The following is a 12,001-nucleotide window of genomic DNA, read 5'->3' on the forward strand; positions in this document are numbered from 1 at the left end:
TCCGGGGATGCTGCTTGAACAGTGCAGGATCAGGTGATCATATCATCTGGTACTGAACACCATCTTGGACTTCTAATTTTTCCACTGAGACAGTGAGAGGTCAAACTGGGAAACAAAGGAATTCCGCCATACGCAAATCCTATTTAAGGCTGGGGACTGAGTTAATCTTCGTTCTTCTCCACTGCCTCCCTACCCAAGAAGGAAGACTGCTGAAAACACCTGAAGAAACAAAGGAATTAAATGGGAAGTAGGGGCTGAGCCCAGGCAAAAAAGATCTAACCTGTGAAGGAAAACCTGGAGATTTAAGCTGCAAGCAGTGCAGTTTACCTTTGAGAAACTCTGCAACCTGCATAAAACAACATGTAGGATGAGAATTTGCTATTATTAAGCACTTGATTTAGAGTAATAAGCTTAGTTTGTGTGTTTTGTTTTATTGGCTCAGTAATCTGCTTTGTTCTGTTTGCTATTCCTTATAATTTAAAATCTACCTTTTGTAGTTAGCAAACTTTGTTTATTCTATAACTAGTTCGTGTAATTCATAAGGGGGGGGCGGGGAAGCATATCTTACTCCAAATTAAGGGAGGGAGCGAATTTAATGAGCTTATGCTGTATAGCTCTGTACAGCGCAAGACAATAAAACTTGGGGTTTACACTCCAGAGGGTGTGGGCACTTGAGTGCAAGGCAATCCCTGAGCTGTCTTCCCACACAGATTCTGTATGATGCTACAGTGGAGAGTGTCCCCACCTGTGTGTAAGCAGCAGGACAGGATGAGAGCCCAGGCTGGTGGAATAGGCAGGCTCAGTGGAACCCCAGTACGTCAGGTGGCACCTTAGAAGAGGGGACCACCCACCACACACGAGGAAAACCACCACGCATTTAGAATTAAAAACTAATATAGCAATATAAACAGGAAGTGTTATACCAGAACTACTGTGAAATGTGATTGCTGAAGCTCCCAGTAACTTCAAGGATTCTTACTAAACCTATGTACAATTATATTCATCCAATAGTCAAAAATGTAAATGATGAAGTGCTAAGAATAAGAAATGCATTTTAAAAAGTAAACAAGTTAAAGGAGCAAAACCACAGTTACAGTGCATCACGAGAAAAAGGCAATCAGAACAGCAGCTCAAACGCATTTGGGAATTGCTGTGACGCTCTATGCAGTCATGGGAGCTGATAAAGGATTCTTGTAAACACTAACGCCATGTATAAATGTGAAAATGTTTGGACGGGGAGGGAGACTGCATGTAACTATTTCACTGGTCTCCTTGAAAGCTCCAGCACCACCTCTGACAGTGAAGAGCTGCCTTGTCTAGACACGGGGGTGCACACAGTCTGGGGAAAGGGGTGCTGAGCTGTGCCATCCTGCGAGGGTGAAAAGACGCCTCTGGTCCTCATCGTACGTTTGCAACCACTGTAGCGAGATTGCCTCACCAGCTGGGTAACTTATCCCCTCTGCCGTCCCCAGTGCCTCGTTCACGGTCCCGCCTGCTTGCGTGTCTACTGTGCATTCACACCGCCCCTTGGCCCCTCTGCCCCCCTTCTAGCCCCGCGCACAGTAACGCCCACGCACCAGTGCAGCCGAAGTTACTGCGCAGGCTCCACCCGCCGCCCAAAGCTGCTCAGTAACAGCCAATCAGCAACGTGCGGTAGCAACAGACTGTAACATTCCTCCGGCAGCCCCCACTGAGACTACAATTCCCAGCGTTCCGCTGCTCCCGGCAGGCAATGCTCTGCCGTGGGCCCGGCCGGGGCTCGTGCCCGTTACATTCAGATCTGTAGTCTCCGGCGCACGGAAGGGTCACCGTTGTAATCTCCTCCCCGCGGAAAGGCGCACGGCTGGGGAGTGCTCGTGACGGGCGGCTCCGTTCCAGTCCCGAGCGGAGAGGGCGTTCTTCGGAGCAGCCGGAAAGACTCAGCTAGGCTCGTCTCCGCCTTTCACAACTTCCGCTGCATTGGGAAGCCATGGAGGAGGGAAGAGGTTATCTCTGATTGGCTGAAGGGAAAGCGAGGGGCGGGAAGAAAGACCGTTAACCCCGGCCGCTCTCCATTTTGATTGGATACAGGGCCCGAGGCCGACGCGGCTGCTGGGGTGGAAAGTGCTCTTACTGGCTGCGGCGTCTCCCGGAAGGGAGGGGAGAGGTGTTGGGCCCAAGGAGACGTGAGCGCAGGGCGCGAGCTAAACCGGGGAAACTCCGGGACTCGTCACGTGCGGGGCCTGTCTCAGGAACGGTCGGTCTAGGGCCGTTGGTGAGCGCGCAGGCGCTCGGCGGGGCTGAGCATGGCGACGGCCCAGGCCCTGGAGAGCCTGCAGGTAGAGGCCAGCTGCTCCATCTGCCTGGACTACCTGAGTGACCCCGTCACCATTGACTGTGGCCACAACTTCTGCCGGGGCTGCATTGCCCGCTGCTGGGAGGAGCTGGAAGGCCACTTCCCCTGCCCAGTCTGCCGCCGGCGCTTCCACCTCCGCTGCTTCCGTACCAACCGCCAGCTGGGCAATGTGGCTGAGATCGCCAGGCAGCTCCGTGCCAAGCGTAGCAAGCGCCACCGGCGCCCCCGCCCTGATGCCGCCAGGGCTCTCTGCAACAAGCACCATCAGGTCCTCAGTCTCTTCTGCGAGAAGGACCAGGAGGCTGTGTGCGTAGCCTGCCGTATCTCCTGCCACCACCGTGACCATGCCGTGGGTCCCCTTGACAGGGCCGCCCTGGCCCATAAGAAGAAGCTGCGTGCCTACCTGGCTCCCCTGAAGAGACAGGTAGAAGATGCTCGTAAATTCCTCTCCAGTGAGCAGAAGAAGCCAGCTGAGCTGAGGGAGAAAGTTGAGAGCCGGCGGCAGAAAATTGCATCCGAGTTTGAGAGGCTGCACCAATTCCTGCAGGAGGAGCAGCAGGCCGTGCTTCGGCGGCTAGAGGATGAGGAGAAGGAGATTCTGCAGAAGCTGAGTGAGAACTCTGCCAAGCTTGCCGACCACAGCACCAGCCTTAGTAAGCTCATCACAGAGATTGAGGAGAGGTGCCAGCAACCAGCCATTGACCTACTGAAGGGAATCAGGAGCACTCTGAACAGGTGTGAAAACATCAGGATCCCCAAGGCCATCTCCATTGAGCTGAAGAAGGACAGTTGCAATTTTCCATTGCAGCACTTTGCCCTGAAGAAAATGATAAAGAAATTCAAAGCAGATGTGACGCTGGATCCAGAAACAGCTCATCCTAATCTAATACTCTCTGAAGACCGCAAAAGTGTGAGGTTCGGAGAGACCAGGCAGGATCTGCCTGACAATCCTGAGAGATTTACTTACTATCCATTTGTTCTGGGCTCAGAGGGATTTGTCTCAGGAAGACATTACTGGGAGGTGGAGGTGGGAGATAAGACTCAATGGACTTTGGGAGTTTGTAGGGACTCTGTGACTAGGAAAGGGAAGATTACACCATCACCTAAGGATGGATATTGGAGACTCAGGCTGTGGAATAAAGATGTTTACACAGCTCTTACTTCCAGTCCCACACCCCTAGTGTTGAGAGTGAAGCCTAAACGGATTGGGATTTTCCTGGATTATGAGCTAGGAGAGATTTCATTTTACAATCTGAATGACCATTCTCACATCTTCACTTTCACTGAAACTTTTACAGAGAAACTCCGCCCTTTTTTTTATCCTGGAGTCCATACAACTCCTCTGATAATCCGACCAGTTACAGAGTGGGAATAATGAAATCAGGACATTTAAAAAAAACCTGGTTTTCTAAATTTATTTTATTTTAAAGTGGTCATCTTCACTTCTAATAATGAACTGAAGACATGGTGGTTTAAGGCCAGAAGGGACCATCAGATCATCCAGGCTAAGTTCCTGTATATCCTAGGCCACCAACTCCACCCACGACCCACACATTGAATTAAAAAAAAACAAGAGTTCAAAACCATTAGAACAGTTGTTGACCTTCTCACAGTAATTTCTTTCTACGAACTGAAGGCATATTTTCTTTTAACTAATGGAAGAATTGGCTTGTTAGCTGCTGGTAGATATCCCCTTCTCCTCCAGAGTGGAGGGGAGAATCCAGGATATCAAGGAGTAAACTGATACAAGATGACATTGTCTGCAAGTTTTATAAACAACACTGATGTATAGAAAGTTACATGCGTTGATGCTAGTATGGCTCTTTTGTTAGCGGAATGATATATGTTAACTTTTGCTGGGAGTGCAAACAGCAGTTAAAGTTGTATTTAGGCTTCCACTATAAGTTCTTGTTTTCAAATATTCATGATTTTTTGTGTAAAGTTCAGGAAAATCTGTCAACTTGTTTTTTAACTTAGGAATCTTGGGGATAAAATGGCTTTTTTCTACCCTAAAACATGGTATTAGTTTCGGGTGATTGTCAAATGGTATAATGGAGTTTCATGTGTTTTACTAATTCTAGACCAAATTTGTTCAGTTTAGAAGCTAATAAAATGGGTTTTTGTTCATTTTTGTGTCAGTCCTGCAGACTCACTCTTAGCACTGACAGTCAATCTGTCTTTTGTTTAGGCATAATCAATAAAGATTCTGCAGATTAAATTATAATCCTATTACAGATCCAGTTCAGTTATCTTTAAGAGGTTTGTATACATACGTAACTGAAGGCAAAATTTGTCCCTCCAAGTGAAATTTTAACAAAACTGTTTCACCATAATCAGACTGACATTCACAGCATCAACCATTCCTCTTCCCTCCTACTCCCCCCCCCCCCCAAAAAAAAAATCTTACAGAAAGTTCTGTGCTTAGGGTAAACTGAAAAAGGAAAAAAAAGCAAGAGGATCCAAGTAGCCTACTAGGGCCTGTCAACATTTGGAAGCTTATGAAAATGCCCATTCTGGAATAATTATTACCGAGTAGTAACTTTGGTATAAACTGCTATGTGGATACTCTTTTTCCAGGATTCATCCCTCCTCATTCCATTACTTTTGATGAGGTGGGGATCTCCACATCTGATTTGGAGCTACAGGAATGCTATGACATTATTTATGGATTCCCCCCCAAATGAAACTGAACGGAAAAAACCCTAAATCAAAGCAGCAGTAAGGTCACAATTTAAATATGCACAAAAGTATAAAGAGCATGCTGCCCCTGCCCCTCAGTTCTTTCCTCCCAGAAAGACATGGACATGGAATGGACACGTGCAACACATCTCAAAGAACACAAGGGAAGGTAGATAATTTTTTTCTTCAAATGATTTTACATATGCATTCCCCTGTAGGTGACTCACAAGCAGTTTGAACTGGAGGTAGGCTCAGAGTCTACTTGAACAAGAATTGTAGGACCCTGCGTCAGCATCTTTTATTGTGTCTAGGTTGATAGGAGATGGCATAAGAGGAGGCAAACGTATGGACTAATGACCAGATTGCCAACCTACAAAGGTCCAATATGGGTACAGAAAGGATGTGGAAGCTGCCTGCAACCTGGTTGAGTGAGCCACATCAGCCAATCAGTAGCATAAATGAATACAGGTGGAAATCCAGGAAGAGATCCTCTGGGTGGTTTAGGGTGGCCCCTTACTCTGTCTGAAACCACAGTGAAGACCTGAATGGTTTAGTCTGATCCAGGTAAAAAGCCAAAGCTCTTCTAACAGCTAGAGTATGAAGTTTTTCATCCCTTTTTCTTGAATGTGGCTTTGGAAAGAGTTGGTAAATAAATTGCTTGATTAATGTGAAAAATCAGAAGCCACTTCAGATGGGAATTTAGGGTCAAAAGAAAATCTTGTCACTGAAGAAAATTGTATAGGGAGGCTCTGATACTAAAGCTTCTAGCTCTCTTGCTCTTCTGGCTGAGGTTATAGCAACCAAGAAAGCCACCTTTATAGACAGGAAGAACAGAGAACAAGTCACTAGCGGCACAAAAGGGACCCACCAGCTTTGCTGGAACCTAAATTTAAACAACTCTGTGGAACCAGACTATGAACCTTAGAGTACAATCTGAGAAAACCTTTTAGAAATCGGATGGATGGATGGATATAGGTTTTGAAAAAAATTGATAGTTATCCACAGGAGGGTGGAAAACAGAATTCATCTGAGTCCATCAGAGTTCATCTGGCAGCTAAGGGCTAATCCTTGCTGTTTCAGAAAAAAAAGATAGTTCAAGATTTGGCAAATCAGAGCCTGAGCTGGAGGGGGGTACTTTTTTGTATGAGACAGAGAAACTCCTCCATTTAGCTAGTTAAGTAAACTTTGTTGAAGGTTTTCTACAGTTTAGCAGCGCTTCCTGCATCCCTTAGAATAAGGTGAGCAGACCCTTGCTTGACTTTTGACAGGAGCAGAACTGGAGGGAAGGCATACAGCAGGCCTTTTGACCGGGGTATAAGGAAAGTATCTATCAGTGAACTTGGGCCATGACCAGCTCAGGAACAAAAGAGACATTCTTTTGTTTCCTCTTGTTACAAATAGGTCCATTTAGGAAATTCTCCACTGCTGGAAAATGGCCCTAGATACATCTAGGTTAAAAGATCACTCAGTGGTGACCTGCACATGACCCCATAGTGGTGACCCAATCAAGTAGAGGTGACGTGGGATGGGCAGCCCCCAGATTTCTGCCATGGTTTATACCTTTTTCTTCTTTTTTGGGGGTGGGGACTTGGTTCAAAATACAAGTTCTCGCCCCCCTCCCACTATCAAGAGTTATGTTTCACTTCTGTGCTCAAACAGTCTGCTAGAGTGTTTTGAATTCTCATAACGTACGCAGCTTTCAGGGTGATGGAACTGGAGAGGCAGAAAATCTAGAGGAGAATTGCCTCTTGGCATAACAGGTCCAAGCACTTAAGAAGTGGGAAAGGTAGTTGGAAAAATTGGGGTGGGGAAAGATGGCACTCATTGATAAGTGGTAAACAGCTCTTGAGGACCCAGTTTGACTAGGAGAACTGGCAGCTGCAGAAGAGGGGGAAGAAGGAAGATGCCTCTTGTAACTTCTGCTCCTCTTTTTGGGTACATGACAAGAAGGGCTGAAACTGTTGGGGCTGCTGTAGTTTTCTTTTTGTTGACAGTGTGTAAATCTCTAGAGACTTAGGGGGTCACCTATGAAACCTTAAGACTATAAAGCCGTCTTGGAAAACAGCAAGGAGCTTTCAGATGGGAGGTCTTGAATGGTTTGTTGCACATCAGGGGAAGACTTGATGACTGCAGCCAAGATGAACACTGCATCGCAATGACAGAAACCATAGCTCAAGCCGCAGAGTCCACTTTATCCAGGCTTACTTGCAGTGCTGTTCTGGCTACTAATTTATCCTCTTACACCATAGCAACTGAATTCGTGTTTTGCCTCATCAAGAAGCTTGTCTTTGAACTTCAGGATATTATCCCACAGGCTGCAATCATATCAACTCAGCACAGCCTCTTGGTTTGCAAATCCCAATCCTAAAATGTAAACCTGTGGAATAAAAAGTTACCTGCTAACCAGATCTAGCTTTTTAGCTTCTTTCCTTTTGGAAGTAGAAGCCTGGTGTCCCTGTCTCTATGTTTCATTAGCAGCAGTGACTAGCAGGGAGCATGGAGAAAGGTGCTTAGAGAAGTGCTCAAATCCCTGTGAAGAGACATCTCTTTTCTCCATCCTTTTAGCAGAGGGAGGCAGGGAAGATGAGGTCAGCCATAAAACCCAGGTTCCAGGATACCCTAACAGGGAGAGCTACCCAAGAGGCTTCTGCAGAGGCTATAATGTCCATGTGTCTGAGAGACTCTTCTTACACCTCTTCTGGTTGGATATTCAGAGCAGCAGCCAGCCTCCTCAATATGTTTTGATGAGCTCTGAAATAATCAGGAGGGGGAGAAATTGACTGTTATTACCACCTCATCAGGTGGCAAAGAAGAGGCTATGGGTTGTTGAGGAGGTTTTCCAAAGATTTTCAAAAATGTATTAGTGTTTCTTTGAATGGGTAGTTTAGTAAAAGTCTAAATGTGCCAAAGTACCCACTGCCACAACTAAGGTCTGATTTTTAGAGCCTTTCTTCCCCCTGAAGTACTCTGTCTCTGCTTGGATGGTCTTCATCCAATTAGGAATTTAAATTTCTAGTTGGAGGATTGGAAGAGAATTTTAGATTTTTCTTCCCCAACCCTTGACCTCATTAAGAGTTAATGCTGCCTAGGATCAGGGCCTTTTTCACAGAGGTAGGGTCTGACTAACATTCTTTCCCCTGGCAGATCAGCACTTGGATAGGAATGTGGTGGTAGGTGATTTTGAATAACATATCTGTTGGTCACCAAAGATGGCAATTGTTTCAAGTAGGAAAAGGATCTGGAAAAAAATAAACAAAAACCCCCTAAGAACTGTCTCATCTGGCACTTGAAATGTTCACCCAAAGCTAATCTAGTTCATGTCCTGAGTTGGACAGCTCTGTTCTGCAGAGGATTTTTCTTCTTTGTTACTGTCACATGGACCCTTTTTTAGTTAGGGTAGCACACAGATTGCTTCCCTCTTCCTGCAGTTTTAAATGTATCTTGTCTTAAAGAAATAGACTTCTCAGTGAAAAGTAAGAAGCATGAAGCTGAAGAAAAAGCAGCACAATACCTGCCACAAAAATCAGAAGGGGACAGTAATACAAAAGACACTGCAAAACTTAGACATATATGGCTTTATTCAGTAACATTCACAACATTTGTGTATCTGGTCACATAATAAACTGCTTGAAAGGGAAAACAGCTACTTTAACTCTTGTATTAATTTGCACAACTTGTTTCAATCCTTAGATATGTTTTGAGTAACTCAGATTTGAGAAAAGTAATGGTTACTAGAACAAATGTTGTAAAACACGTCTAACAATTACATGTTACTTATAGAAAGAGATAGATCCTGTTCATTCAGTTTGAATGCATGTGACATTGAATGCTGGTGTAAATTGGAAAGTCTATGCTCGCCTTAGCTTTGTGCCCATAGACTTTGGTACTCAGTTATATGGGTACTCTAATCATTTCCACTAATGTGCTTCATATTAGCATAAATATATATGCAGAGCAGTCTTCATTCTGGAAACAAACATCAAGCTGCTGTGATGAGCATTTATAGTTAAAGGTTAGTATAAACAGATTACTTAATCTGTAAAATAGTGTTATAAATTCATAGATTCCAGGGCCAGAAGGGACCATTCTGATCATCTAGTCCAGGGGTCAGCAACCTTTCAGAAGTGATGTGCCAAGTCTTCATTTATTCACTCTAATTTAAGGTTTCACGTGCCAGTCATACATTTTAATGTTTTTAGAAGGTCTCTTTCTTTAAGACTATAATATATAACTAAACTATTGTTGTAAGTAAAATAAATCAGGTTTTTTAAATGTTTAAGAAATTTCATTTAAAATTCAGAGTCCCCTGGACTGGTGGCCAGGACCCAGGCAGTGTGAGTACCACTGAAAATCAGCTCGCATGCCGCATTTGGCACCCATGCCATAGGTTGCCTACCCCGCTCTAGTCTGACCTCCCATATAATACAGGCCATAGAACTTCCCTAAAGTAATTCTTGGAGCATATATTTTTTAAAAAGCATCCACTCTTGTTTTTAAAATGTCAGTAATACCGAATCCACCAAGCCCCTTAGTAAATTGTTCCCACTGCTAATTATTCTCCCTGTTAAAAATGTACACCTTATTTCCAGTCTGAATATCTAGCTTCAGCTTCTAGACACTGAATCATTTTTTTTCCTAAAAAAAAAAAAAAAAAAAAAAAAACCCACACAAAACCACTTTTTTCTGCTAGATTGACGAGCCTATTGTTCAATTTGTTCCCCACATAGTACTAAAATTGCAATCAAGACACCTCTTAACCTTTTTGTTAAGATAACTAGATTGAGCTGCTTGAGTCTATTAGTGTAAGGCATGTTTACTAATCCTTGAATTAGTCTCTCAGCTTTTCTCTGAACCCTCTCCAATTTTTCAACATTTTTCTTGAAGTGTGGACGCGTTATAGGTGAAACCACATTATATTGAACTTGCTTTGATCTGCTGGAGTGTGCAGCCCCGCCCCTCCTCAAGCACTACTTTACTGCATTATCAGAGTTCATGTTATATCGGGTCACGTTATATAGGGGTAGAGGTGTATATGGAATCCTCCTTCTTGCTGTAATTCCTGAAAAGATGGGCTAAACCACCCAAGTTAATTGGATATGTTGCTCTTTTTAGCTGTGTGGCCCCAGCCACACTCTGAGTGGACTTGAGCTGCTGTCCATATACTCTGCCTACCATATCTTCTCACATATTGACCGGAGAAGATGGGCCCCCAACTGATCAGTAACAGCTGTATAAGACACTGGATTCAGACCAATATTAGTAGACCCTAAACCTCCAATTGCCAAAAGCTGGGCTTGGGTCACTCGGTAATTGCCCTGTTCTGTTCATGCCCTTTGAAACACATGGCCACTGTTGGAAGACAGGATAATGAGCTAGATGGACCACTGGGTCTGACCCAGTATGACCATTCTTATGACCCAATGGGTTGCTGTAGAGAGCCAATGGGGTGGGGGAGGGAAGGGGGAGGAGAGAGACAGAACCCAAGGCTGTAGGGTTGGGAATGAGGGAGCCTGTTGGCTGGAACCTGTAAGGCCATTTGTTGAGATGCTGGAAAGCCCAGGCCTTGGGTTCCCCCTCCTTCATCTCCAATACCTGAAGACAGCCAGTGTGTTCTGTGACCTGCTGTTCAGTCCTCTTATGGTTCCCTACAGGCCAGACCCTGAAGCCACCTGGAGCTTCTCCCATTACTTCCACCAGATGTATTCACCTGACATCATAAGGCCTCAGTGAAAGAATATGCTGAACTCAAAACACACCCACTGAGGAGGCTGGAACCTGGGGCCTCCCCCCTGCCCTCATAGTGGGCCCCAATTGTTTGTGAAATCACTCTGCTGCAAGGACAGAGGTGTCACATTGTGCCTGCGCATTGTCTTCCAGCTGCAGGTTATCTCCACAAGTTGCCCTAACCCTGGCTGTTTAGGATGTGGTTCCCTTCCTAGCCTTTTGCTGTTTCCTCTCACCTTCCTGACTTTTCCCCATTGCTTTCCCACCTGGCATAGGCAACAGAGCCCCCTGCATCAAGCAGCTGCCCCAGGTCTGTTAGCCCATCTGCTGCCCCACAGGTTCTTGGTCCCAATGCTGCAGTTGGCCAGCCACATGCCCTGCATACTTGAGTTGGTTTTGGTCATTGCCAAACTGCTGCCTCTAATCCATGTGATTATCTCCATACTCTGTCTACTAGAAAACACAGGAAGTGGCCTTAAGTACAGAGCTCCTATCATGGTTCCAAATCTCCTGCAAAATCTCACAAGATCTCCAGCCCACTCTGGAAATCCTTTGGGGGCTGGAAACCTCATGGTACCTAGCCCCTCCTGTCCCTTTTTGCCCTCTGCCATTGTCTGAGCCACCAGACTCACCCCTAACAAGGCTCAAAGACCTCTTATGATTGGTTTTCCTGGGATCTTCTAAAGGAAGCTTCTAAGAGATTGAGCAATTAGTCTCAGAACAGGACTGAAAAGAAACTGAGGTCACAGAAGGCAGCTATAGCTGAACCAAATCTGAATTTAAGATTCAATCTCCTATTATTACACAGCAACAGCAAAACCGAGGGCTTGTCTACACTTGCAGTGGTGAAGCTGCACCACTTAATGAGGATGCTACCTATGCCAATGGGAGAGCTACTTCCATTGGTGTAGGAACTCGATTTCCCCAGGATGTGGTAGCAGCCCTCCCATTGACAGTACTTTACATCTAGGGTTAGATTGGTGTAACTACATTGCCCAGGAGTGTGGATTTTCCACACTCCTGAGCAATGTAGTTATACCGACATAGTTTCCAAGTGTAGACCAAGCCCTAGTTCCAGTGAGATTGTGAAGAAGTGCTAGATTCTAGTCTGCGAGCACTTCATTCAGATCTTAAAGTTTCTCCATCGGTGTGGAGCTAGAGGATTCACTGTAAACGAAGCCATCAAGTGCTCTGCTTGGGCTATCCTCTCACTTACGTAGGTTTCCCACATGGCTTAGTATCAAGTATTACTCTAATGGGCCA

The 12,001-nt window shown here is 45.2% G+C and overlaps 1 protein-coding gene across 1 annotated transcript; it reads left to right on the top strand.

The window, feature by feature from the left end:
* The first annotated feature begins 1,461 nt into the window (after window positions 1–1,461).
* LOC127047777 (E3 ubiquitin-protein ligase TRIM39-like) lies at window positions 1,462–7,422 on the top strand. The gene has a single exon (XM_050946518.1). The coding sequence runs from the start codon at window positions 2,286–2,288 to the stop codon at window positions 3,708–3,710; it is 1,425 nt and encodes a 474-aa protein (XP_050802475.1). The 5' UTR covers window positions 1,462–2,285; the 3' UTR covers window positions 3,711–7,422.
* Window positions 7,423–12,001: the final 4,579 nt, after the last annotated feature.

This window comes from Gopherus flavomarginatus, chromosome 3, assembly GCF_025201925.1.
Source record: "Gopherus flavomarginatus isolate rGopFla2 chromosome 3, rGopFla2.mat.asm, whole genome shotgun sequence".
Lineage (NCBI taxonomy): Eukaryota > Metazoa > Chordata > Testudines > Testudinidae > Gopherus > Gopherus flavomarginatus.

Excerpts from the sequence above, each read along its gene's own strand:
- LOC127047777 (XM_050946518.1), top strand. The coding sequence starts at position 2,286 with ATGGCGACGGCCCAGGCCCTGGAGAGCCTGCAGGTAGAGGCCAGCTGC.